Raw genomic sequence first — 25,868 nt, 5'->3', positions numbered from 1 at the left:
AAATTTGATGTGTGTGTTCAAAATACAACTGTGTTCCAATATCAACTTTTTGTAACCTATTCAGTTGCATTATTTGCATTGGGTAACTATATAAAAGTTATAAATAAATAATTAAATACCACAGCATGAACAGAATAAATTAAAATACATATAATGTCAGTGTTCCAAATAACATCCAAAATTAAATCAGAAGCCAAGGCAAAATATTGCTCTAAGTTCCAATTTATTAAGAGACTCATGTTGGCACATCTGGGGAAAACCCAAACCTGAGCTTCCTGAGGTTTCCCCACCCAGTTGAAAGTTCATGATCTTGCCCCCACACCCACAAGTCCATCACATTGTCCAATCTTCCACTGCCACGCTAGCAGTTCCACCCATCCAGTTCCGGTCAGGTGCAGAGGTGTAGAAACAAAAGATGACCTTGGCTTCTAGAAAGGAATTTTATTTTAACAACAACACATTATACTCCTTACTATTCCTTCTCCCAATTCCCCACTAATGAAACAGCATAGTATAATAGAATATTAGTATGGCAGGCCACTTATCCATTTTTAGGTTCCAGCTTTTCACCCAAGTAGCTTCAGATAAAGGGTACCCCTTCCAATGCACTAAATACTGTAAGCGACCCCTATACAGCCTGGAGTCTAAGATTTTTTTCACCTCATAATGTGTCTCCCCTGCTATCACTATAGGAGGAGGGGGAGCTTGTGTGGACAGTCTCATGCTGGACTCAATTACTGGCTTCAACAAGCTACAATGAAATACTGGGTAAATTTTCCCTAGAATTCTGGGTAGACTGAGTTGAACTGTAACTGGGTTAATTATCTTCACTATTGGGAATGGACCTAAAAAGTTTGGGCCAAATTTCTTGCTAGGCATTCTTAATCTTATGTATTTGGTAGATACAAAAACTTTGTCCCCCACATGAAAGGGGGGTTGGAGCAAGCAGTGTCTATCAGCTTGCTTCTTGTAGGCTTCTGCCACATCTGCTAGAGCTTTCTTCGTATTTTCCCATCTTTTCTTTAGCGTGTCCATCCATTCATTCAGACACATGGAGGAGGGAGTTTCTCTAGGCAGCTCAGGCATGGGAACAAATTCCATGCCACTGATAATCTGGAAAGGAGTTAATCCAGTGCTGCTGTGGAGTGTATTGTTTTTTTAAAAGTTTTTTAATTTTTAATTTTCAAAACAAACACATCGTCCTTTACATATTGTAGAAAGTGTATCAGTTGGTTACATAAAGGCTTACGTGCATCTCTTCCACAGTCAGCAAACATACTTCATATTAACTCAAGTATTTTAACTCTGATATTTATACATGTTACCATCATCATACCTCCACTTTCATTTGACTGTAATTGTTTAAACGTCCTTCATCATAGAATATATCAAGATTTAATACATAACCACATACTGGCATTTCATTTACTATTTCTAAAATCCTCCAATAACACTGAATCCTTATGTCCTATTCTAGCTAAACACCCATAATATTTAATAACAAAGTTTTCTAATCCTTCTTTCCAAATCACTGTTTACAATTTACATCCAATTTCCTTATGTTGTACCCATACCTATATATACGTTATCATTATCCCTCTGTTCTGACCCCCCTTCCTCCGTTACCCACACAGCACACACACTCCGGAACAGTACAAGGGAACAAGGTTTATTACACGAACAGACAAGAGGTTCCGTGGCAGCAAGCCACCAAGACAAAACTCACAGGAACAGAACACAAAAGCAGCTATCCAGCTTGCCAGGATCCCAGACTAGAGCTTCTGGCATTAGTCCTTTGTTGACTGCTGCAAAGAGTGTCTCCAGAGTCAACCCTTTTATAACCTAAAAAGGGCGTCTCCCAAACTGCACCTGAGAGCCCTTTACCGCCTATAATTACGCCTACGCTCCTTGCGTCTGTGGGCGCGCCGGTAACAGGCATCTAGAAACGCCCTGCTAAGTCCTGAGTCACTGTCACGTGAGTCCTCCCCGCTGCTCCAAGGCATGGCATCGGGAGACCTCCTCCTCTGGCTCTCACCGCTGCTCCATGCCTCTGGCGCCTCCTGGTGGCCGACCAGACTCTCGGATCCCTGCTCAGCCTCTGAATCCTGTCCAGGATCGCCCATCTCTTCTGGAGCTGACTCGTAGGGACTATCACTCTCGGAGTCTGGTGGCAGTGGCACCGGCACCGGCTGGGCCACAACATCCCTCCTTTATTTAACTATACCCTGTATCACAACATTTCCCCCCTAATATTCAAAACTTAACTATATCTAACTTAGTTCTTTTTTATTAACCTTTATATATAATCCAAAAAAAATTCTAATCTTCCTTTCATGGGTACCATTCAATATTCATATCCCATTATGGCTTATCATGACACTACACATTGTATACATCATTATCATTATCAATTATTTGTTTAACTATATCTATTATCACTAAATTTCACTAAGTTTAAGTTTAATTAAGTTTAAATTATACTCTTCCATTTATCAACCTGTATCTTTCCAGTAGCAAAACAGTCTCATATCTTCTGCCATTTGTGGCATCAGTCCTCTAATCATCTCCTTAATCCACTTTGTATGGACTCCTCTTAGCAACTCTTTGCTTATAAAATCTCTCATGTAATTTCGATGCCCTTCTTGTTTTCTTAATCATCTTATCTTTGATTGTAGATGGTGTTATCAAAACTATTGCTAATAAAATTTCTCTCTTTAAATCTATAAATTCTTTTATTTTTTCTTCTTCTGTATCTTGCCATCTGGGGTAGGTTTCCCCTACATTTAATTCCTCTTTCAGTATTCCACTCTTTCCATTTTCAGAAACAAACCCATCACCATAAATATCAGCAATTTTAATTTCGTTAATTTCTTTATATTCATTTTCCTCTTCGATTTTTTGGATTTTAACCAGCACTTTTTCCATTTGATGAACATCTTCAAATTCTCTGTCATATTTTGCTGTTAAATGCACTAAGTCATCCAACTTCGCTCCTTTCGTGTAAAGCTCAAGACCCACCTTTTTCAAGTTGCTGGCCTGGCTCAACTTTGATCCAACTATATCGCTCCTGACGGGTTTTTTATTTGAGGTATTTTAATTGCATTCAATTTATTTAGGGGTTTTTAAACATTGTGTTTTTACTTGTTTTTATCTATCAGTTCACCTCCTCCTTGTATATGTCGTATATATGTCTTGGTATATGTTTTGTTATATGTATGTCGATATATTTATTTCCTATGTTTTGTTGTACGCCGCCCCGAGTCCTTCGGGAGAGGGTGCGGCTAAGAAATAAATATTTATTATTTATTATTATTATTAACTTCTTTTCTATCCTCTCACGTGTATTTGATAATTTCTGTATTTCTGAGAATATCTTTTGTGGACTTAAAACTTCTTTCTCCTGTTGAAATTGCGTCATTATCTCCAGCTAATAAACACTGCTGCTCTAGTTTAGAAGGTTTTAACAAAGATTAAGCATCGATTCACAATAATCATTTCATTTTCACCTTTCTCTGGTTAGAAATATACTTCAAAGGAACATCTGTGTGCTTTTCTTCTTATCACTCTCTATAAACAAGCAGTAAGACCTTGAAGTGCCAAGCCAGGATAATCAGTGAAAGAAAATAAAAGTGTTTCATTTCCAATACACATACCTCTAGCCTCCGAGTAGCAGTGTTATTGTTACAATGTTGCAATTTTCTTTTTGTATCTTTTTGTATTTCAAGTTAAAAAAAATGCCCGGTTCTTAAATGAGTTAGAAAAACACCCACAGTAATGAAAGAGGAAAATTTTAGTCCATAGGTTACAAAGAGTAATTTAAAAAAATAGAAGAAGAGAACTTAATCCATTCATTTTAAAAGGCTTACATAAATTCCATTCGTGAAGATAGCATTTAAAAAAAAAGATAACCCACTGTCAAAAACCATTCCAAATTTAATTCCGCCGCTTATTTCTTCTGTTCTCCAAATTATTTTAAGTTTTTTTATAGGCAGTCACTTTTAAAATGGTAAAAATTCCTCACCAGCTGGAAACACTTTGTCTTTCCATATCCTTCCATTTTGGAGCTGCCCCGACTTCATCAGCCAAATGGCTGGATTTTTTGTCACCGGCTTGAAGAACTTCTCTTGGATCGATCAGGGACTTTGCTATGTCCCTGAGATCAGCAAGACATATTCTTCCTGTTCACCATCTCTGCAGGACGGTTTAGGTCCATATGGACCACCCAGTGGCAAAAGTGTTGACTGCAATCTCAGAGCATTGAGATTGTACGTCATGTCATCGTGACATCCGCTCCTCCCCTGGACCATATTGTTGCACACCACTTCAGCGAAGGGTAGCAAGCCTGACCAGTTGTCTTGCTGATAGTCCACATAACACGGGATGTATTGTTCCACCATCGCATTGACCCTCTCCACTGTGCAGTTCGTGTTGGGATGAAGTGTTGAGCTCAGTCCTTGTGTGGGCCGAATGGATCTCAGGAACTCCCTCCAGAACTTAGCGGTGAACTGACTCCGCAGTCTAAAATGATCCTCTTGGGCACCAGGTGCAGGTGCTAAATATGTTTCACAAACATTTCCGCTAATTTCTTTGTGGACAGCAACTCTGAGCAAGCGATGAAATGTGCCTGTTTGGAAAACAAATTAATAACTGTCCAGATTACTCTATTCCTGCTGCTGTCTGGGAACTCGACGATGAAGTCCATTACGATCTCTTCCATGGTCAGCTAGGGCTGGCCACTCATAGTAGTCCAGGAGTCTTCCCCGGCCATGTTTTTATCATTGCTCAAGTAGCACAGCTTTTTACGTAATCTTCCACCTCTGATTTCATCTTTGGCCACCAAAATTGATGCCTAGCGAGGTGCAGCATTTTTAGGAATCCAAAGTGGCCTCCTAGTTTCGCATCGTGGCTTCGCGTAGAACTTCCAGCCTCAACCACACAGGGATGTAAAGTTTGGATCCCTTCCAGACTAAGCCATCATTCACATCATTAGGATCTCCTTCTTATTGTTGAACCATGGGTCTGCCAGGAGCGCCAATCACTGTTGTCATCTTATCCTGGCTTTGGGTGGTGACTTTGGCTGCCTTTTGGTGGGAGGAAGAAATGATGGGGTGAACAACTTCTTCCTTCTTACTGTTGTACTGCGGTTTTCTCGACAAAGCATCCACCAATAAGTTCTTCCCTGCAGGGATGTGTATAAGTTGAATTGAAACCTTTGGAAGTATTGTGCCCAGTGAACTTGGTTTGCAGGTAGCCTTCAATGGGCTTTGAAAGCTTTGAGGTTTTTATAATCAGTCCAGACCTTGAACATATTCCCCCTTCCAGGAGATATCTCCACATGAGCAGGCACCATCTGATCACCAATGCCTCTTTCTCCCAAATGGCCCACCACTTTCAGTAGTGGTAAATTTTTTGGAGATGTAAGCGCATGGCAAGAGGTGGCCTTCTTTATTCTTCTGCAGTAGCACCACAGCTATTGCTACATCACTGGCATTTGTCTGGATTATGAGTGGTCGCTCTGGCTCGGGGTATTGCAGTATGGGCTCTTGGGCAAAGAGCTGTTTTAATTTCTCAAAGGCTTTTTGACAGTCCATTGTCCACTTTAGGGGTTGGTTTACTTTTGGCTTTGTTGGGGAAGGCCTCATTTTTATTAGCTCAGTCAGTGGGAGGACAATTTCTGCAAAAGTTGAATGAACTGCCTGTAGAAATTGGCAAATCCATGGAAGCTTTGTAGTTGTCTGTAAGTACTTGGAAGTTTCCAGTCTAACACAGCTTTCACTTTTTCTGGATCCATTCCTATCCCCTCGTTGGAGCTGCGATAACCCAGGTAGTCTAGTGAGGTCTGGTGGAACTCACACTTCAACAACTTTGCGTATAGCTTGGCGGCTAGAAGTTTTTTCTAGACTTATCATACCAGCTTCGTGTGTTGTTCCAGGGTTTTCAGAGAAGATCAAGATGTTATCAAGATAAATGAGTATTTTGCGGTACAGGTGCTCATGTAGCAACTCATTTATATACATGAAGACTGTGGGTGCTCCTTGTAGTCTAAAGGGCATGACTTTGTATTGAAAGCTGCCAAGGGGGGTGTTAAAAGCAGTCTTCCACTCATCTCCCTCTCTGATTCATATGCGGTAATACACCTCTCTCAAGTCCAGCTTGGTGAAGATCTTGCCTTTAGCCAAATGGTTCAACATATCTTTCATGAGGGGAAGGCGATAGGTGTTCTTCACGCATACTGCATTCAAGGCTCGCAGATCAACACAGAGATGAACACTGCCATTTTTCTTTTCTCTGCAGAGCACTGGTGCCGCTATTTTCGACTTCGCTGGGTCAATAAAGCCCCATTTCAAATTGGTGTCGATGTACTTCCTCAATTCAACCATCTCCTTGGGAGTCATGGAGTACATTTTCAGCTTTGGTAGGGTAGCCCACCCTGCCTATTGAAGTCTATTGCACAATCTGTGGACCGGTGAGGGGGAAGATTGTTGACATCTTCCTCACTGAACACCTTAGGATCAGTTTTCTGAGGTTGTTGACCCAGATGACTCTTTTCTGGTGGCTTCCGGGGCCTTCTCTTTACCGTGCTGGCAGTTGGTGCACACGTTTGTGATACGGGGGCTGGAGTAAAGCACTCTGACGCTTTGTGGCCAGGTTGACAGCAATGGTGGCATTTTGTCCCCCCCCCCCCAAGGGAAGGAACCCAGTTGCATCTCTAAACTTAGGAACCGCCTCGTCACATTGTTCCGCTATCCATCCTGCAGCTTTCCCTTCATTCATCCCTTCTGCTATTGTCAAGAACATTTCTCTGTCGGAAGGTGCGTAAGAGCCTGTTGGAGCATTGCAGGTGGGACTGGACTGGGTGGGGAAGTCAATCCCTGGGTTGGCCCTTGCCCAGTTATCTGACATGGTGCCATCTTCTGAGGGAAGGCAGGCGCCCACTGGCATCTCTCCCATCCATGACCTGGGAAGAAAGCCCATTCCAGTGGTGCTTGATTCACAGGCTGCAACCCAAACATTGGTTGCTGACTAGGGATAGATGTTGGCCAAACCCCTTCCTGCTGGCTGGATTGAATTCCACATGTTGATGGGGGATCTGTCTGCAACTCAGCTGCAGGGTAATGGGTCATTTCATTTGTCACTGTATGGAAGGAGTAAAAATCTGCACTCCAGTCCGTTGCAGAGTCTTTGCTAGGGAAGGAGGGAGGAGGTTCACTCACGTTTGACTGCGCAGGTTGGTCTGGGAGGCTCCAATCATCTAGTCGGTTACTGGGTGTTTGTTTTTGTCCTCTCCAGATGTGTGTTGAAATAGCCCTTCCAACCCCCTCCGGCTGTGGCCACATATCTCCAGACGCTATAAATCTCCAGTTTTCCTCCTCCACAAATTCCTTTGCAACTTTGGAAGGTTTGCAGAGAAGCAACCCGTCATTGGCTTCTATTTCCAATGGCTCTATCTTCATCTTTGCTGATATTTTACTCTGACCGGGTCAGGTCAGTGATGGGAGTCAGCACCCCATGCAGGGGTTGCTGGTGAAATATTTTAAGGGAGATTTGGGTTAATGCCAGGGAATCTGAGCTTCCTGGAGTTTCCCCACCCAGTTGAAAGTTCATGATCTTGCCCCCACACCCACAAGTCCATCACATGGTCCAATCTTCCACTGCCATGCTGGCAGTTCCACTCATCCAGTTCCAGTCAGGTGCAGAGGTGTAGAGGCAAAAGATGGCTTCTAGAAAGGAATTTTATTTTAACAACAACACATTCCCTTACTATTCCCCCTCCCAATTCCCCACTAATGAAACAGCATAGTAGAATAGAATAGTAATGTGGCAGGCCAAAGATCCTAAAAGGAACTGGCTGTCAGCCTGACATATACTAGAGCTACAAAAATAATTATATTTTTTGTAGTAATCCCTTCAAAGTATTAAGAAAAAGATAATTCAAGTTCAATTTCTGTGATATATGATATTTCTAGTATTCTATTGTTTTATTATCTTTCTTCATAAAATGGAAATCATATTTTGCATTAAAATATTAAAGGATGATTTGTCTTTGATCTATATAATATATAGTTGGATGAGATGTCAAAAAGTAAAGCCAATAGTAATATTAATGGTAAGATAATAGTAAGACTGAGTGGCTTTTGGTGCATGAGGTTCAGGATCTGGGACTTTCACATATTTAGTTCTGGATGGGGTTGAACTGCCCCAGACATACCCATCCAGTTTGCTTCCAAGTCCAATTCAAGGTCTTGGTTATTACCTTTAAAGCCCTTTGTGGCATGGGTCCAGATTACCTGTTGAACCATGTCATACAATGGGATTGGCCTGCCTCAACCGTGCATGCTCTAGACCCATGATGGCGAACCTATGGCAGACGTGCCACAGGTGGCACATGGAGTCATTTGTTAGGGCATGTGAGGCATTGCCCTGTGCATGCTGACCGGCTGACTTTCGCCTTCATTTTTGGCTGTTTTTCACCCTTTGGAGGCTGTTTTTCGCCTTCATTTTAGGCTGTTTTTTGCCCTCTGAAAGCCTCCTGAAGCCTCTGGAGGTCCTCTGCGGGGGGGGGGGAGCGGGCAGGGGAGTCCGTTTTTGCCCTCCCCAGGCTCATAGAAAGCCTCTGGAGCCTGGGAGGGTGAAAAATGGGTCCATCGCACGCCAACAGCTGGAGGGGGGTTGTTTCGGGTGTTCGTACACATAGAATTATGGGTGTGGTCACGCCCGTGCACAACCCCCTGCGCTCCCCCCATTTTGGCACATGATGGAAAAAAGGTTAGCCATCACTGCTCTAGTCCCAGGGGTAAAGGAATTCCAGTTGGCAGTATCCAGATAAAGAGTTGTGGCTCCTGCTCTTTGGAATGTCAAGTGAGATTCACACTCACCATTTTGGCCTTCCAAAAAGCCTTGAAAACAACTCTGCCATTGGCCTGGGGCCCCTATGAGGGCATGTCATACTGAGATGGTTAATGGACTGAGATAATTCACTTTCACCCCATGTACATCTTGCTCTCTTTCTTGTCATCTTTGTTAATTTTAAGTAAATTTTAACATTAATATTTATTAATATTTATTGCTTTATCTTGTTTAATTAGTTGTAAGCCACCTAGAATCACCTCTTGGTGAAATGTGAGACATACGAATTTAATAAACAAACAAACAAACAAATGTTGGCCAGTTTCTTGACCAAACCTCTGAAAAAAACTGGTCAAGAAAACTTCAGGGACTTGTCCTGCAAATCTCCAAGAATCAAAATAATTGAATGGGAAACACACACACACACACACACACACACACACACGAGAACACACACAAACGTACATACATAGAGTAGCTGAGAAAAAAAGACTAACCCAAGGTCACTGAGCTGGCTTTGAATATAAGGCAGGACTATGGTCTCATGGTTTCTAGTCTGATGCCTTAACTACAACATAAAATTGGCTTTCATCTATCTATATAACTCTGCTCTTTTATATAAAACAATATGCATAAAATTGTTCAAATAATTAAATGCAAATATCTGTATGCAATTCAATAAGAATTCACTTGGGATGTAAATATAAGTTAATTGAAAATACTAATCACGATGAGTAACTTATGGCATGATAAAATTAGCACTACAAAAATTATAATATTGAGTTTGTTTCTTTAATTTTACAATGTAAACATTTTCAAACTTTAAATTTGGTGTGATAAAATAATGTTACATTAGCATCAGGAAAGATAAACATAAAAGATCATTGTACTTTAAAATATATGTGATCTTTTTGATTTTATGCAGTTCCTGTTTCATTTGCCAGCTAGAATTTTTGTAAGAATTAGATCAATGATAATTCTAGAATCACTGTAAATTTAGAACAATCTAATAAAGTAAACCTTACTGACTCCTTGAAAGATAGAACTATTTAATGCAATTACATGTTATATAATACATATTATATGGCTCACCTGTGCTTCTTGAGGTACATGTGCTGCATCAGTTCGGTCTGTAATAAATCCTGTTAATTGTTGATCAATGAAGGCCAGGGACTCTTGAATTAATTGGAGGGTTTTGTCAATCTCCTGAGCAGAGTGGATCCTTTGTTCAAGAAACTTCTGACTTCTCACAGCCTAGAAAATAATACAAAGGATTACACCTCAATATTTTCAAAGTATTGTTTACAAAATATCTTGCAGTACAAACTAGAATTTCCAATTAATATATGACTACCTTTTTGTAAGATAAATTTCTTCTCTTCTTGCCAGCCATTTTTTTAAGGAAATAACTGAGAAATAGCCAATGTGTAAAAAAAGAGGGATATTGAAGAATTTGATGATGAATAGAATATTACAAATTGAAGTTCAACATTCTGCTTAGATAGTTTTTTATTCTGAGGCCACAGATATACCTGAACTTGTTATTTATCCCAAGAGATCTCTTTTGGGCAGAACAGAATTACAGTCACCACAATCCATTTTAAGGTAATCCACTGTAATGAGTGACAGGGATAAACATGCTGTTTATAAAGCAACTGGAACATAAGATATAAATAGTTTCTTAGAGCATGGATTAATCACAGGAATGGTTAGTTCCTTATTCTTTGTCTTTCATTGCATGGATCACTACTAAGCCTACCTATAAAAATTCTTAACAAAGTAGCATTCAATTTAAAATTACCAAAAACTAAAGCATGTAGTAATCAGACTAACTTTAATGTCACTAAAGCAGGTCTGGTTATATCACTTTAAACTTGTCCCAAAATGTAAATCTAATGAATATGTTCACTAGTTTACAAAGGTCACTTTTTGCAAGTTGTTCAATTATTTCTCGTTTAAAATTTAAGATAGACTAGCAGATGTTTGCTTATTTTTCAGTTCTGCTTTGTATATACACATACAGAATATATGAATGAATATACAATGTACACATATAATAGTGTATATACAAACATACATGCTGTGTATTCATTAATTATAAGGTGACCAACTTTTTTACAATGAAAAGGAGGACAAATAAATTGGGGAAAAATATCGTAAATAAAAGAAATATTTTATTCATTGCAACAATAATACACTAAAATATGATATATGCATAATAAAAACATTTGTAACATTTTATATTGTAATTATGCTTACATGCCTGTTAATTATTATTTAAATGAGTACTTTTCCATTGAATTAATATTTTTTGTCACTGTATCATCTTCTAACAATATTTTGGAAATATCTGAACAAGAAATATCCTTCATATTGAATTTTACGGCAAGTGCTGCAGCTAGAGTATCAACATTCAATCTCAATCTCAGTCTACTGCGTGTGTATGTGCCGTGTCGTGTTTCAGTAAGAAGTAAACAAAGCCACTTGCACGCGACGCTCTCTCTCAAGGTCTCCCATGCGGAGCGCAAGCGTCTCATAATCGCATCTTATACTGCACTATACCGAGTCTTGACGAATTGTCATGTCAAATACAAATACATCACATAACGTGCAACAGATTAGTCTTCAAATATCGAAAAGGAGGACATGTAGGAGGACACTTTTCGAGGGAGGACATAACTTACAGAAGAAGGACTGTCCTCCCTAAAGGAGGACGGTTGGTCACCTTATTAATTATACAGTATGCATTATTTTATAAAATATTTACAGTATTTTAGATGCTACTCCTCTAATCTATAAGACAACTATGGGCAACTTACAGACAGTAATAAAAATTAATTGCAAACAATTAACATTTTTAAAGCTACCGCATTTTTTGGAGTATAAGACGCACCAAGGTTTTGAAGAGGCAAATTAAAAAAAAGTTTTTGCACTCTGCAAACATCCCCAAAACAGCCAATTTTTCACAAAAATGGGCTTGTTTCCCCCCCAAAAAGGCATGAATAGCCTTTAGGGAGCTTGCAGAGTGCTCCTGGGTTGTGCCCCCCCCAAAACAAGCAAAAAACAGCCCATTTTTTGTGAAAACGGGCCCATTTTTTGTCAAAAGAAATTGCATGCAGAGCCTTTAGGAGGCTTATAGAGTACTCCTGGGGGCGGAGGGGGGGAATTGAACAAAAATAGCCTGTTTTTCACTCATTTCTGCTTTCCCCAGCCCCCAGGAGCACTCTGCAAGACTCCTAAAGGCTTTGCACGGCCATTTTTGTGAAGGGGTGGGGTTTAAGGAGGCAAAAAATGCTGCATTCAGTGTATAAGATGCACCCAGATTTTCAGCCTCTTTTTTGATGGAAAAAGGTGCGTCTTACACTCCAAAAAATACAGTATGCATAAAACTAAAAACAGGGAGATGGATGGCACAAGGATGAGGTCATCTTACCCAGTCAATTACCTACAGTGGTTAGTGTAGAGTCATGAGCACCTTGTAAAACAGTGCTCCTCAAGCTTGAGGACACATAAAATTTATCCCCAACCCAAGCCAGTCCATCGCACATAGTGCAGTCATTTCTTCAGGGGTTGGCAACCTTAAACACTCAAAGAACCATTTGGACCTGTTTCCCACAGAAAAGAAAACACTAGGAGCCACAAAACCTGGGTGGGTATGGACAACTTGATGTCATTCACTCCCACTCAATCACATGCCCCCCCCAGCCACACCTGGCCATGCCTCACCCCTCTCCTTCTTGTCACACATGACTTTGCCTCCCACTTCAAAGGCTTCAATGTATCTATGATTCTGTAAAAATGTTGTGTGTCCCCCCGCCATCTGATTCTGATTCTCCTGCACCTCATCTCTAGCTGGGTCTCGCTGCCCAACAGTTTCAGCAAGAAACTGCGGGCGGCTACTTTATTAATATGGATTTTTATGTTTTACATCTATAGTCTTTATAGTTTTATCTCATTGTGTGCCACCCAGTGAGCTGCATAGCTTGGTGAGCTGCATAGCTATTTAGACTTGATAAATAAATACTGTCTAAAATCAAATGCTAACTCTATCCTTTTTGCAGCCAGTCTCATCAGGGTCTAAGGTAAAAATATTCAGAAGGACCCAAAAGCCAATGCAGCTTCTATAAAAGCATTTGCAAGACTAAACTATTCATATAAAACTTGGGTGAGTTTGCATCATCTCACAAGATATTCAAATACCTAGGAAGGGAGTGGAGATAAGACCTCCAACAGCTAAGCCCATAAAAATCCTGATCTTGAGTGAGGCGTAAAGCAATTTGGAAAAACGATGAACTACGGCTCATCTCTTGATGGGTCTCGTGGTCACTTCTTCAGGTCCTTGTTGGTGCTGGATGCACCTTGGTCACTTGGGGAGATGTGCAAGGCATTGTGAGAGCAGCAGGCAGACCATGGAGGCAGCAACAGTTCCAAGCAAGAAGCAGTGGGAGGCGAGGTCTGCCTTGAGCACAAATGTAACGTGATGAAGGCAGGATGCTTTTGATGTGCAAAGGCAACTACACGGGTGCTTCGCTCCCACTCTGGAATATGGAGAGAGTCTCCATCCCCCACCATTGCCCTTACCTTTTCAGGCCAGAAGAGGAGTGACTGGGAGGGGAGGGATGGGGCCAGCCAGTGATGTGATCAACCAACAGGGAGCCGCAGCAGAGGGCAAAAGAGTTGCATTTGGAGCCATGGGTTGTTGACTCCTGATCTAGTCCAACCCCCCCACCCAAGCAGACCCTACACAATTTCTGACATATGGCAGTCCAGTTTCTTCTTTAAAACTTCCAGTGATGAAGCTTCCACAACTTCCAAAGGCAAGCTTTGGTTGATTGCTCTCACAGTCAGAAAATTTCTTCTTATTTCCAGGTTGTTCAGCCTCCATCCATTATTTCTTGTCTGGCCTTCAGGTGCTTTGGAAAATAGTTTGACCCCTTCCTCTTTGTGGCAGCCCCTCAAATACTGGAACACTGCTATCATGTCTCTCCTGGTCCTTCTTTTCACTAGACTAGCCATGCCCAGTTCCTTCAACCATTCATTGAATGTTTTAGCCTCCAGTCCCCTAATCATCTTGGTTGCTCTTTCCTGGACTCTTTCTAGAGTTTCAACATCTTTTTTATAGTGTGGTGACCAAAACTGGATGCAGTACTCTAAGTGTGGTCTTACTAAGGCTTTATAGAGAGATATTAGTACCTCACTTGAACTTGATTGTATCCCTTAGTTAATGCAATTTAGTATTGCATTGGCTTTTTTGGCTGCCACTGGACACTGTTGGCTCATATTTAGCTGGTTGTTCACTAAGACTCCAAGATCCCTCTCACAGTTACTGCTATTAAGCTTGGTTTCACCCAGTGTATACAGATGAAACTCAAAAAATTAGAATATCATGCAAAAGTTCATTTATTTCAGTAATGCAACTTAAAAGGTGAAACTAATATATGAGATAGACTCATTACATGCAAAACAAGATAGTTCAAGCTGTGATTTGTCATAACTGTGATGATTATGGCTTACAGCTCATGGAAACCTGAAATCCACAATCTCAGAAAATTAGAATATTGTGAAAAGGTGCAATATTCGAGGCTCAAAGTGTCCCACTCTAATCAGCTAATTAAGCCATAACACCTGCAAAGGCTTCATGAGCCTTTAAATGGTCTCTCAGTCTGGTTCAGTAGGAATCACAATCATGGGAAAGACTGCTGACCTGACAGTTGTGCAGAAAACCATCATTGACACCTGCCATAAGGAGGGAAAGCCTCAAAAGGTAATTGCAAAAGAAGTTGGATGTTCCCAAAGTGCTGTATCAAAACACATAACTTCTATAACTTTAATAGAAAGTTATGTGGAAGAGAAAAGTGTGGAAGAAAAAGGTGCACAAGCAACAGGGATGACCGCAGCCTGGAGAGGATTGTCAGGAAAAGACCATTCAAAAGTGTTGGGGACTTTCACAAGGAATGGACTGAGGTTGGAGTCAGCGCATCAAGAGCCACCACACACAGACGGATTCTGGACATGGGCTTTAAATATCGTATTCCTCTTGTCAAGCCGCTCCTTAACAACAAACAATGTCAGAAGCGTCTTACCTGGGCTAAAGAAAAACAGACCTGGTCTGTTGCTCAGTGGTCCAAAGTCCTCTTTTCTGATGAGAGCAACTTATGTATCTCATTTGGAAACCAAGGACCCAGAGTATGGAGGAAGAATGAAGAGGCACATACTGCAAGATGCTTGAAGTCCAGTGTGAAGTTTCTGTGTTGATTTGGGGAGCCATGTCATCTGCTGGTGTTGGTCCACTGTGTTTCATTAAGTCCAGGGTCAACACAGCCCTCTACCAGGAGATTTTGGAGCACTTCATGCTTCCTTCCACAGACGAGCTTTATGGGGATGCTGACTTCATTTTCCAGCAGGACTTGACACCTGCCCACACTGCCAAAAGCACCAAAATCTGGTTCAATGACCATGGGATTACTGTGCTTGATTGGCCAGCAAACTCGCCCTGAACCACATAGAGAATCTATGTTGCATTGCCAAAAGAAAGATGAGAGACATGAGTCCGAACAATGCAGAAGAGCTGAAGGCTGCTACTGAAGCATCCTGGTCTTCCACAATACCTCAGCAGTGCCACAGGCTGATAGCTTCCATGCCATGCCACATTGAGGCAGTAATTGCTGCAAAAGGGATCCAAACCAAATACTGAGTACATATGCATGCTTATACTTTTCAGAGGTCCGATATTGTTCTATGTACAATCCTTGTTTTATTGATTGCATGTAATATTCTAATTTTCTGAGATTGTGGATTTGGGGTTTTCATGAGCTGTAAGCCATAATCATCACAATTATGACAAATCACGGCTTGAACTATCTTACTTTGTATGTAATGAGTCTATCTCATATATTAGTTTCACCTTTTAAGTTGCATTACTTAAATAAATGAACTTTTGCACGATATTCTAATTTTTTGAGTTTCACCTGTATGTGTACTTTTGGTTTTTTCTTGTCTAAGTGTAAGGCTTTACTTTTCTCTAAATTGAATTTCATTTTGTTAGATAGGGCCTAGTGTTCAAGTCTGTCAAGATCCATCTGGATCTTGAGCCTATCATCTAGGGTCTTGGCTATTCCTGCCAGCTTAATATCATCCACAAATTTGGTAAATCCCCCTTCTATTTTCTCATCTAAGTCATTTATAAAGATATTGAAGAGTACTGGGCCTAAGACAGAACCTTGTGGTACCCCACTGTTTACTTCCTCAATGTAGATGCAAAATCATTAAGGTTCATTTGAAATCTCAGGCTCCTTTTCCCCCTGAAATCTAGTGGTTACTGGGGCTGCCAGCTACTTCAAGAGAATGGCTGGTCAAACCACTTTGGCTTTAATACTATTGCATTGGGGCAACCTAAAGAAAGCATCAACCATAAACAATTTCTTTCCTAGAATATAGTGCAGGGTGAAATTGAACCAATTAAAGTATCAAGGGTTGAAGATTTGCTTAGGGGATAATTTGTGTGGAGTTTTCACGGCTTCCAGATTTTTATGGTTAGTCCACACCTTGAATGTGGGTTTTGCCCCTTCCAGGAAATGCCACCAAGTAAGCAGGGCCCACTGCACTGCATATGCCTCCTTCTCCCACACTGCCCACCTCTGTTCAGTTTTGGTAAGTTTTTAAAGGTGTACACATATGGTTGTAGCAGGCCCTGAGTATTGTTTTGTAACAGCACAGCCCCCATCGCTACATCACTCTCATCTGCCTGAATTACATAAGGAGTAGTTGTGCTGGGTGCTTTAACACAGGCTCTGCCATGAACAGCTGCTTGAGTTTCTTGAACACTGCTTGGCACTCCATTGTTCACTTAAGTGGCTGACTCAGCTTTAGCTTGCCCCCATCCTTAGTTTTTAAAAGGTTGGTAATGCAATCTTTTCAAATGAAGGGATGACTTGCAGGTAGAAATTGGCAAAATCCAGGAAGCTCTGTGACTGCTTCCTAGCATGGGCAGGGGCCCACTGCCCTCACCTTTTCTGTGTCCATCTCCACTCTTTCATTACATGTATGGTAACCCAGGTAATTAATTTTATCTTGGTGACATTCACATTTAGAAAACTTTCCATACAATTTGGCTGCTCGGAGCCCTTTTAGGACCCCCTGCACCAATTTTAAATGTTCTTCCATAGTCTCAGTATATATTAAAATGTTGCCAAATATACCAACACCCCCTTGTATAAAAAGTCATGTAGCACTTCATTGATCAATTGCATGAACACAGCTGGTGGCCCCCTGCAGGTCAAAAGGAAGCACATGGAATTGAAAATATCCCAGAGGGAAGTTGAACACAGTTTTCCATTCATCGCCCTCCTTGATCCAAATCCAGTAATAAGCCTACCACAAATCTAATTTAGTGAAGATTATGCCTTTGGCTAGATGTGCCAGCATGTCCTTCATCAGGGGCAATGAGTAGACATTTTCTATTCACACCAGATTTATTCTCCTATAGTCAACACATTAAGAGTTCCATCCTTTTTTTCCTGGAACAATAGCAGGGCTACCAGTTTCGGTCTAATCAGTTGAATAAATTCACATTTTTATCTATGAAAGCGCGGAGTCTCCTAACTCTAATGGAGTCATTGAGTAAAGCTTAGGTTTGGGGTCTTTAGCCTCAGGAAGGATTCCAATACTATAGTCAGTGAGGCAATGGGGCATGACTGTGACAGAGCCCTTCTTGCTAAAAATGTCCCATAGCTCCTAGTACTCCTTGGGGATTCTGTGCTTGCTTTTTGGGTGTTCCTGTGCTGCTGCCCCCAACTCTTTCTGTCCTTTGGTTTTCCTGCCTCTGGGTATCAGAATCTCTTCCCCTTTCTTAGCCATCTTGTGCTGAATCTTTAAAAGCCCTCTCCCCAAACTTACATAAGGGTTCCATTTCTGGGGCCAGGTGAGTCCAAATAGGAGCTGTCTCTCCACCCCTCTATGTGCCTCTATGAAACTCACAGTCTCTTTGTGCTTTCCCATTTTCATCTTCACTGTTTCAGTTATAAAATGAGCTGCCCCCCCCCACTACTGTCTCATGCAGTTGGCAAAATTTTTTGGCACCTTTAGCCACTTGAGTCTTAGTCCCAGCTTTTTCACCACCTCAGGCCAGCAAAGCCAAGATCCTCCCCATGATTCCCGAGGAAGGCACCACTAGTTCCACATGAAAGGTTACAGGGATCACATGTCAACTTACTAGGGGGTCACCGTCATAGTTCCTTTCACTTTCACCCAAGCTGGTCGGAGCTCCCAGCCCCTCAGAGTCAGGTGGGTGAACTCAATGACACCCCCTCCCCATGCCTTTCAGTGCTGTTTCCTGGGTCCTCAGATCTGGCTTCTCCAGCTTCTTCCCCTGAGTCACCATGGCTTTGAGATTGGGCTTGATTGATCAACAATCTGCAGCTCGGAGTTCCTCTTTCTTGAACTTGAAGCATGCTGTGGATCTCGGTCTAGGTCCAGATTTGCTCTGACTTTAAGGTTTCTTTGCATGCAGGAGGGGAGAATTTGCACCATCAGTGGCCACCATGGTGTCATTCTCAAGCTTGGTCAATCTCTACCTCATCCATCAACACATACCGTGTTGTAGGGTGCATAGAGCCCCACATAAAATACAGGTAGATGCCATCATTAAGGCCATCTTTGAAGCAATAGATCAGGATGTCTTTAGGCCATGTGGCTAGCTGGCATGCTAACACTTGGAACTCCTGGGTGTATGTGGCCCCTGACCTCCACCTTTAAGTGAGGGTCTTCATCCAGGTCCGAGTCTTGCATTCTGCCAGTGGGTCCTCCAACTGTTGGCAAAGGGCTGCCATAAAGTGATCATAATTTCACAGTTGGCAGGAATCACCATTGAGGAGGGAAACCATCCATTCATCAGTGACATCCCCAATTCAACCCCATACTCCCGCATGTAATTCCAGAGTTGCACCAGAAGAACCCCTGTTATTAGGAGCTCCCCCGTACTTTACCCCTCAAGGCTGAGACCTTCAAGGCTCAACATCTCTGAGGGATAGCCCCTTCAGGCAAAGGGACTAGTGTTGGTCCAGGCAGAGCAGGTGCGACCACTGCCGTGATCTCTGCCACAGTAGCTCCATCCACAGCTTGGCTTGCAGTAGCCCAAGAAGTCACCTGAACAAGAATTTCCCAGGCTCTTCAGTTCTTCAGTGCCTCTTGTAACAGGTACAGGGCATGGCTCAGCATGGCACCCTCCAGGTTCTCATCAAAAGGGAGGGCTTCATCCCCTCATGCCATTCCAGCCTGTGGGAACCTCTGTTACCTCAAGTGAAGGTTACCCTCAAGGATCATTTCTCTGGGTCTTCCTTTTGCCCCACGCCCATCAACCATCTGGATCTGACAGGTTCCTCATCTAGGTCTAGCTCGTCCAGCCATTCTGCCTCATCTCGAGTGTGGTGTGGTCTAGGAGCCAATCATAGCTCTAGTCCCTTCTAGCTCACTTTTGTGGCTGGACATTTAGATGCTCAGTCCCCCATGGGAGACTGCAGTCTCTGGGTTGATTGTTAAAGCAGAATTTGCCTAATGTCAGGGTGGCCTCTGCACAATCCCTAAGAAAGAAAAACCCTTGACTCCATAGATTTAGAGAAAAGGTACTTTTACTAGGAAAGAACGGAATGCAGCAAAAGTCAGGCAAGTTCTGAAGCAAAATGCACATGGACAAATGAACTGAAACAAACCCAAGAGCCCACCCTCCAGTATCCAGGCAACCAGAGTTCAATCCTTGGCCAGGCAGATGTTTGGGAAAAGTCTCTGGTTCAGGTGCATCACTCCTTCCTTTGTGTATTCTGAAGCCAGGGCTGTTGGCCCTGAAAATAACCCATCTGCTTGATTTTTTGCTAAAACTTTTATATTCTGAAAAATGTAAAATACATAACTACAAATTTTAAGATATTTGCAATTGTAAAAATTACATTGTGAGAATTTTTATTAGAAAAATTACTGGGGAGTAAAGATTTTAAAATATGTATATGTGGAGCATCCCTAAATAAAAATATTTTATAATCCAAGATCACTACACTTTTTTAAAGTCATTTTCATGAACCTTCATAAAAGACAATGCCTTGTAATATATTTTACTAGCTACTCTGTTCACTTGTGTCATATTGGATTCTCATATTGTACCAAAGAAATATTAATCATTAGCTTTGAATTCTAGTTTTTTGTTTATTGCATGTGTTCATGCAAACAATTACTTCTAGGCAGGAATCAAGACCTGGGCAGATCAAGTTGCAGGTTGCAGCCAATATAGAGTGCAATAAGGGATGTTTTTCCTACTTTATATGCATACATATTTGAGACCCCTATTAGGAAAGCTATAGCCCACTCAGCTATTATATGGCATAATTTGTTGGGATGGTAAGCATTTTGTTTAGTTCAAAAACAAATTAGGATTTAAAATAGAAAAATTAAATTGTCATTAATGTTGAAAACAAGTATTTATAAATGCATATAAAGATTAATGTGCTGTGTCTTCTGTTAAGCAAGTAAGTTCCCCGTTAGGAGAGCGAGTGTGCAAAGAAGCGTAATGAGAGTGGTATGGAAGAACACACACAACCAGCATACAGGGACACCGAATAGTATAAAATATAGTAGTTTACTATGTGGAAATATAGAGGTATTCAGAGTTCAATTTAAAGTCCAAGTCAAACAGGGTTCAGTCAGTCAGTTATCAATGCTCTCAGTTAAGGAATGATCCTTTGAACACAGTCCAATATCAAATAATCAGTTTAGCACACAAAGCAGCTAACAGTAGCAAAAGCACAGTAACTCACGATACATCCACCGATCAGCATCTAACAAACAGAGAGCTAACAGCCATTCTGGCTCCATCTTATGGCTGCTTGAGGTAACAGCAACCAATCACATTACAGCAGTACTTAAAGAAACAGTACTACCATCCTGGTTTATATATTGCTAAACCAACTGTTAGCTTACATTCCTAACATCTTCCTTCCAAATTCCTAGTAGAATTTGGTATTTCCAAACAGAAAATGATTGTAATATACTGTGAGAGGCCAACAATATCCTTAGATTGAGAGTGTGGGAATAATACACAAACTTGCTAATTTATTTGAAAGGACAGCACAAAAGTCTCGATTTTTAACGTACATATAACACATTGAATACTATTTCTCTAAATAATCCAAATAACTCAACCACTATTTCTTTTATTTGTATTCACACTATTTAATTATTTTTAAAAAAATTATAGAATAGTATAAGTTATAACTTTATTTTTATGTAGAACCACCTAGCAATTATGCCTAAAATAGTGTTTAAAGCAAAACATTAGAACAGAGAAATATACCTCCTGTTGTAGCTCTTCCCACCGAACATTGAATTTTTCAAGTTTCTCGTTGATCAATTCATCCAAAATTCCACCATCTGTTAAAGTTTGTGCCAATTCACGAATCTGGTTGCGATTATCTTCTGGATGCTGCCTTAATGTTTCCAGAGACTAAAAAATATCCAAAAAAGATATTACTGAGATATTTCATTTATATAAAAGAAAAACAAATATTTCATTTTCATTTGTCAAGACCCTGAGATAGACCAAATTAGGAAATCAAAATTGCAGGAATATCAAACCTATTTTATTGAGACAGGCTACCATAACAAACTCCTGCATGCCTGATTATACTTTACCTAAACCAATTGATTATTTTAAATATATAAATATTTCCTTTGAGGGAAGGACCTTGAGGATAGCCTCATTAGATTTTAAATTCTTCAAGTTATATATTTAAAGTTTTAAAGTATATGGGAAAAGGTGCTATTATCAGGTAACCTGATCCTAAGCTGTTTGGGGCTTTATATTTGAAAACCTGAGCTATGAATTGGAGCCAGTGGAGATGGCAGACATAATATGTTCTATCAGGAAGACATCCAGACACTATTTTCAATAATTGAATTTTCCGGGCAATTTTCAGAAGAAGTCACACATATAACACACTGACATAATCAACTGAGAAATTATCAAAATTTGAATAACTGTTGCAAGACATAGTTTGCAGTTGGGGGTAGAGACATCTGGCCAGACACATTGCTGTTGCTAAATCAACCAAAGCAGATGAAAGGCATTCTATGTCACTGAGGCCACATGACTCTCTAGGGATAATAATGGAATTTGGAATACCCCCAACTGCGAACCTACTCTACTAGGGTTACTGTGGACTATTGTAGATCAGGTAGGACATCACTCACCTGCCCAAATGCATTTTGATGGCTTCTCAGCCCATATCTTGGAAGCTTAGTGGCCAATTAGTTAAATATGGCCCAGTAGTGTGCAGTGGCAGCCAAAAAAGCCAATGCAATACTAAGTTGCATTAACTAAGGGATACAATCAAGTTCAAGTGACGCAGTAATACCACCCTATAAAGCCGTAGTAAGACCACACCTAGAATACTGCATCAAGTTTTGGACACCACACTATTAACAAGTTGTTGAGACTCTAAAAAAAATGCAGAGAAGAGTAACCAAGGTGATTAGGGGACTGGAACATACAATGAACAGTTGCAGGAACTGGGAATGGCTAGTTTAGTGAAGAGAAGGACCAGGGGAGACATGATAGCAGTGTTCCAATATTTGAGAGGCTGCCACAAAGAGGAAGGGGTCAAGATATTCTCCAAGGAATAATGGATGGAAACTAATCAAGGAGAGATTCAATATAGAAATATAGATGTTCCATTAACCAATGGAACATTTTGCCTTCAGATGTTGTGGGAGCTTCATCACTGGAGGTTTTCAAGAAGAGACTGGACTGCCATTTGTCAGAAATGGTGTAGGGTCTCATGCTTGGGTAGGGGGTTGGAAGGTTCCAACTCTGTTAATCCTGTAATCTCTAGATGATCTTCACAATGGTTTCATATACAGTAGATGTTAAAATGGAATGTCACCTCTAGAAGGAGAAGATCTGCGCATGCCCAAGATGGTGTCCTGTCACGTTTGAGGAGAGCTTCGGGGAGATGATTGTCCTTCTCGGGGCTTGCAGGGGGTACCTTGTTGATTCCAGGTCCAGCTATGAGAACTTCCTGGGACCTCGGGGATACCCTTGAGCTGCGATGTTCTGCCTTGTAGCTGGAATGTCGTGAGTGAAACGGGGTGGTTGGCGGTGAAAGGAGAATGGAGAGCATCGCCGGCTGCCGGTGTGGGTGTGGTCAGCGGCAGGATGCCCGGCCTGGGGTCTCTGCAGCCAGTGTGGGTGTGGTCGGTGGTGGCGGCGGGATGCCTGGCCTGGGATCTCTGCAGCTGCCACTCCCCACGCCATGGTGTTATCCCGGTTGCTCCCCCCTCCACCTTGCTTATGGACATGGTAAATTGGATCAGCGGGGAGTGGCTGAGACAGCTGGCATGGATATTGATGTCAGCAGAAGATGGCTTCAGTAGTTGGCGTGGGCGTGGTTGGAGTGGGGGGATCCTTCGTTGTGGCCCCCTCTGGTATCACTGCCATTGCCTGGGCCACCGTACTGTGCCATTTGGCCATTTGGCCCCTCCTCTTGTGACACTATGGACTAGGTCAACGGAGTGCGGCCCTGGCGACGGATATGAGTGTGGCTGGTGTGGACGGAGCTCAGCTGTTGGAGTCATTGAAGTTGGAGCAGCTGCCGCTGCCACCGCTGTCCTCCAAGCCGCCATCACTGGCCGCTTCACCACCTTGCAATTTATCATCTGCTGCAATTTTGACATCTGGCCATTACTCTTATATATTGTCCTTAACACCGACCATTGCTATGATGGACATAAGCTTCCCGCTACCCCCTTGAACACTGTCAGTTGCCCCCTCCCCCCCCATGGACATGTCATCTCCTCGTTCCATCTCCCCATGATGTCATCCCATTTGGCTGATGCCACACTCTCCTCTATGTTATACTGCGACAGAACTTTACTCCCTTCAGGAACTCCCCCTTTCCCTGGAAAGGCCTTCTTGCCTATCAAACCGCTTCCTTAATGACGGATCTTGGGATCCCGAGAGGTGACATGCGAAGCAGAGACTTCTTAGGGGTTTCTTACAAGGGTTTTTAAATCAAATTTTAAGGGGGGCAGGGGGGGTTGATTCGGATGGCTCAGACAGGCTTGGGGGGAAGTCTGCTAGGGCACAGGCCAGAGCTAACTAATGGGTGTGGGTCAGGAGTGCTGGGAAGGGTTGGGATTCTGGGGGAGACATTAAGCCATTCTATTCGGGGGTTCACCATCTCTACTGTTTGTGGGAGAGGCAGATATGGTGGGGGCCAAGAGCCAAATTATGTTCACTGTTTAAGAGCGTTCGCGCATTCAGACCCTCATTGCCCTTCTCGCACTCCCGGGTGCTCGGGATTACAGCACACTGGTCTCCGGCTGGGTCGCTTAACGCCAGGTCCATGGTACATAAGGCTCATTTATGACCTCATACAAGAGGGTAGAGCGGACCTGCCGTGCATTACAGAGACCTGGTTGGGCCATGAGGGGGGTGTTCCCCTTAGTGAACTATGCCCACCAGGCTTCTGGGCGTTTCACCAGCTGAGAGCCCAGGGCAGGGGCGGGAGGGTGGTGATGGTTATTAGGGAAAGTCTCAGACCTCAGGAGGTCACTGTTCCTCAGATAGGCGGATGTGAGTCCCTTAAATAATGGGGGGGGGGGTTTCTTGACTACAACTGTGAGAGAAAGGATGGCTGAACTGATTCTTCTCTAAACTATGTATGGGAACTTTGATTTTGTTGTTTCCTGACCATCTATACTGGCTGAGCCAATATGGCCAACTTCCTCCTTCTTCTTTGTCTTCATGAATGAGACTCCTCCCTTGGAAAACTTTATGGCTTTCAACTAATTTCCACCCCAGAGATCTCCAGGAGCCTCTTCAAGTACGTTTTCCCCCTGGATTTGGAATATTTTGACCCAACTATTTGCTTTAGTTTTGTACTAGAAGACTTATTCTCCTTTGGACTTGCTTGCCTGGTGATCCCTACCGGATGTGTTCTCCCACAACACCATTTCTTTGCATAGAACAATAACTATCTCTGAACCTCATGATGGGTCCAAAGAAGTTACTGCCTGGTAAGGCCTCATCGGCCCCAACATCTTCCACGTCCAGCCCCATTGCTCACCAGTCACAACTGGGTTCTTTTTTACAACCTTAAAGCCTCTGAAGAGAGTGCAAAGAATTTGTCTACTCATCAGATGCTTCAATCCATCTTAAAGGGACAGGACGAAATCAAAAAACAACTGCAGGATTTAAATGAACAGCTCAGAGAGACGAAACAGCAAGCCACATGGAATGAACAGAGGATAGGTGTACTGGAGGAGGGTGCAGTTGGGATGAGAGACGAGATGAAGACAATCCAAAGGGGGAATGTAGAATTTGGAAATCAGATGTTAAAAATGGAATTTGAAAGGATGTCTTTTTTTCTTAGGTTCCAAAACTTGCCAGAAGTTGAGAATGAAGATCTTAAGGAGATTATGACTACAATATTAGCAGAATATATTAATAGAGATAAACAACAGCTTTGGTGGGACATTGACTTGATCTATAGGGTTAATTCAGCCTATGCAAGAACACACAATGTTCCAAGGGAAGTTCATGTTAAATTTCTTAGAAAAACTACAAGAAATGAGGTTCTAGGAGCTCAAAGGGGAGGACCATTAAAATATAAAGATAAAGAAATAACCATTCTTAAACAGATCCCAAAGAAAGTAAGAGATAACAGAAGGAAATATTCCTTCTTAGCAAAAAAATTATACAATAATGGGGTCTGGTTTAGGTTGCTGTTACCAGAAGGCATGTTGATTTTTTGGGAGGGCAGTAGAATTAGAATCAACACAGTAGTGGAAGCAGAGGCTTTCACTAAAAAAACACAGTGCTCTCTTAGGTGAAATGGGGGATGCTACACAAGAAACAAAGGAGGGAGGGGCTGAGGCTCTGCCAGTGGACGGGGGGGGGAGGACGCAACAACTAGAAGACTCAGATCACAAAAGTGATTTGAAACATTATTGCAATTGTTCTTACAATGTACCTTTAT

At 41.9% G+C, this 25,868-nt stretch overlaps 1 protein-coding gene across 2 annotated transcripts in view; it reads right to left on the bottom strand.

Annotated features, from left to right (window-relative positions):
* Window positions 1-25,868, bottom strand: part of DMD (dystrophin) — a 1,188,090-nt gene that overhangs the window by 705,955 nt on the left and 456,267 nt on the right. For both annotated transcript variants that reach the window (XM_081951523.1, XM_081951524.1), the window contains exons 28-29: window positions 21,185-21,334; window positions 9,940-10,101 (exon numbers count right to left, since the gene is read on the bottom strand). In XM_081951523.1, coding sequence (XP_081807649.1) covers window positions 9,940-10,101; window positions 21,185-21,334 — 312 coding nt within the window. The remainder of the gene's footprint in view (window positions 1-9,939; window positions 10,102-21,184; window positions 21,335-25,868) is intronic.

The sequence above is a fragment of the Natrix helvetica genome, assembly GCF_964273705.1.
Source record: "Natrix helvetica genome assembly, chromosome: 4".
NCBI classification, from domain to species: Eukaryota; Metazoa; Chordata; class Lepidosauria; order Squamata; family Natricidae; genus Natrix; species Natrix helvetica.
Note: the sequence above shows the minus strand (reverse complement) of the source record. Positions and strands in the feature narration are given on the sequence as shown.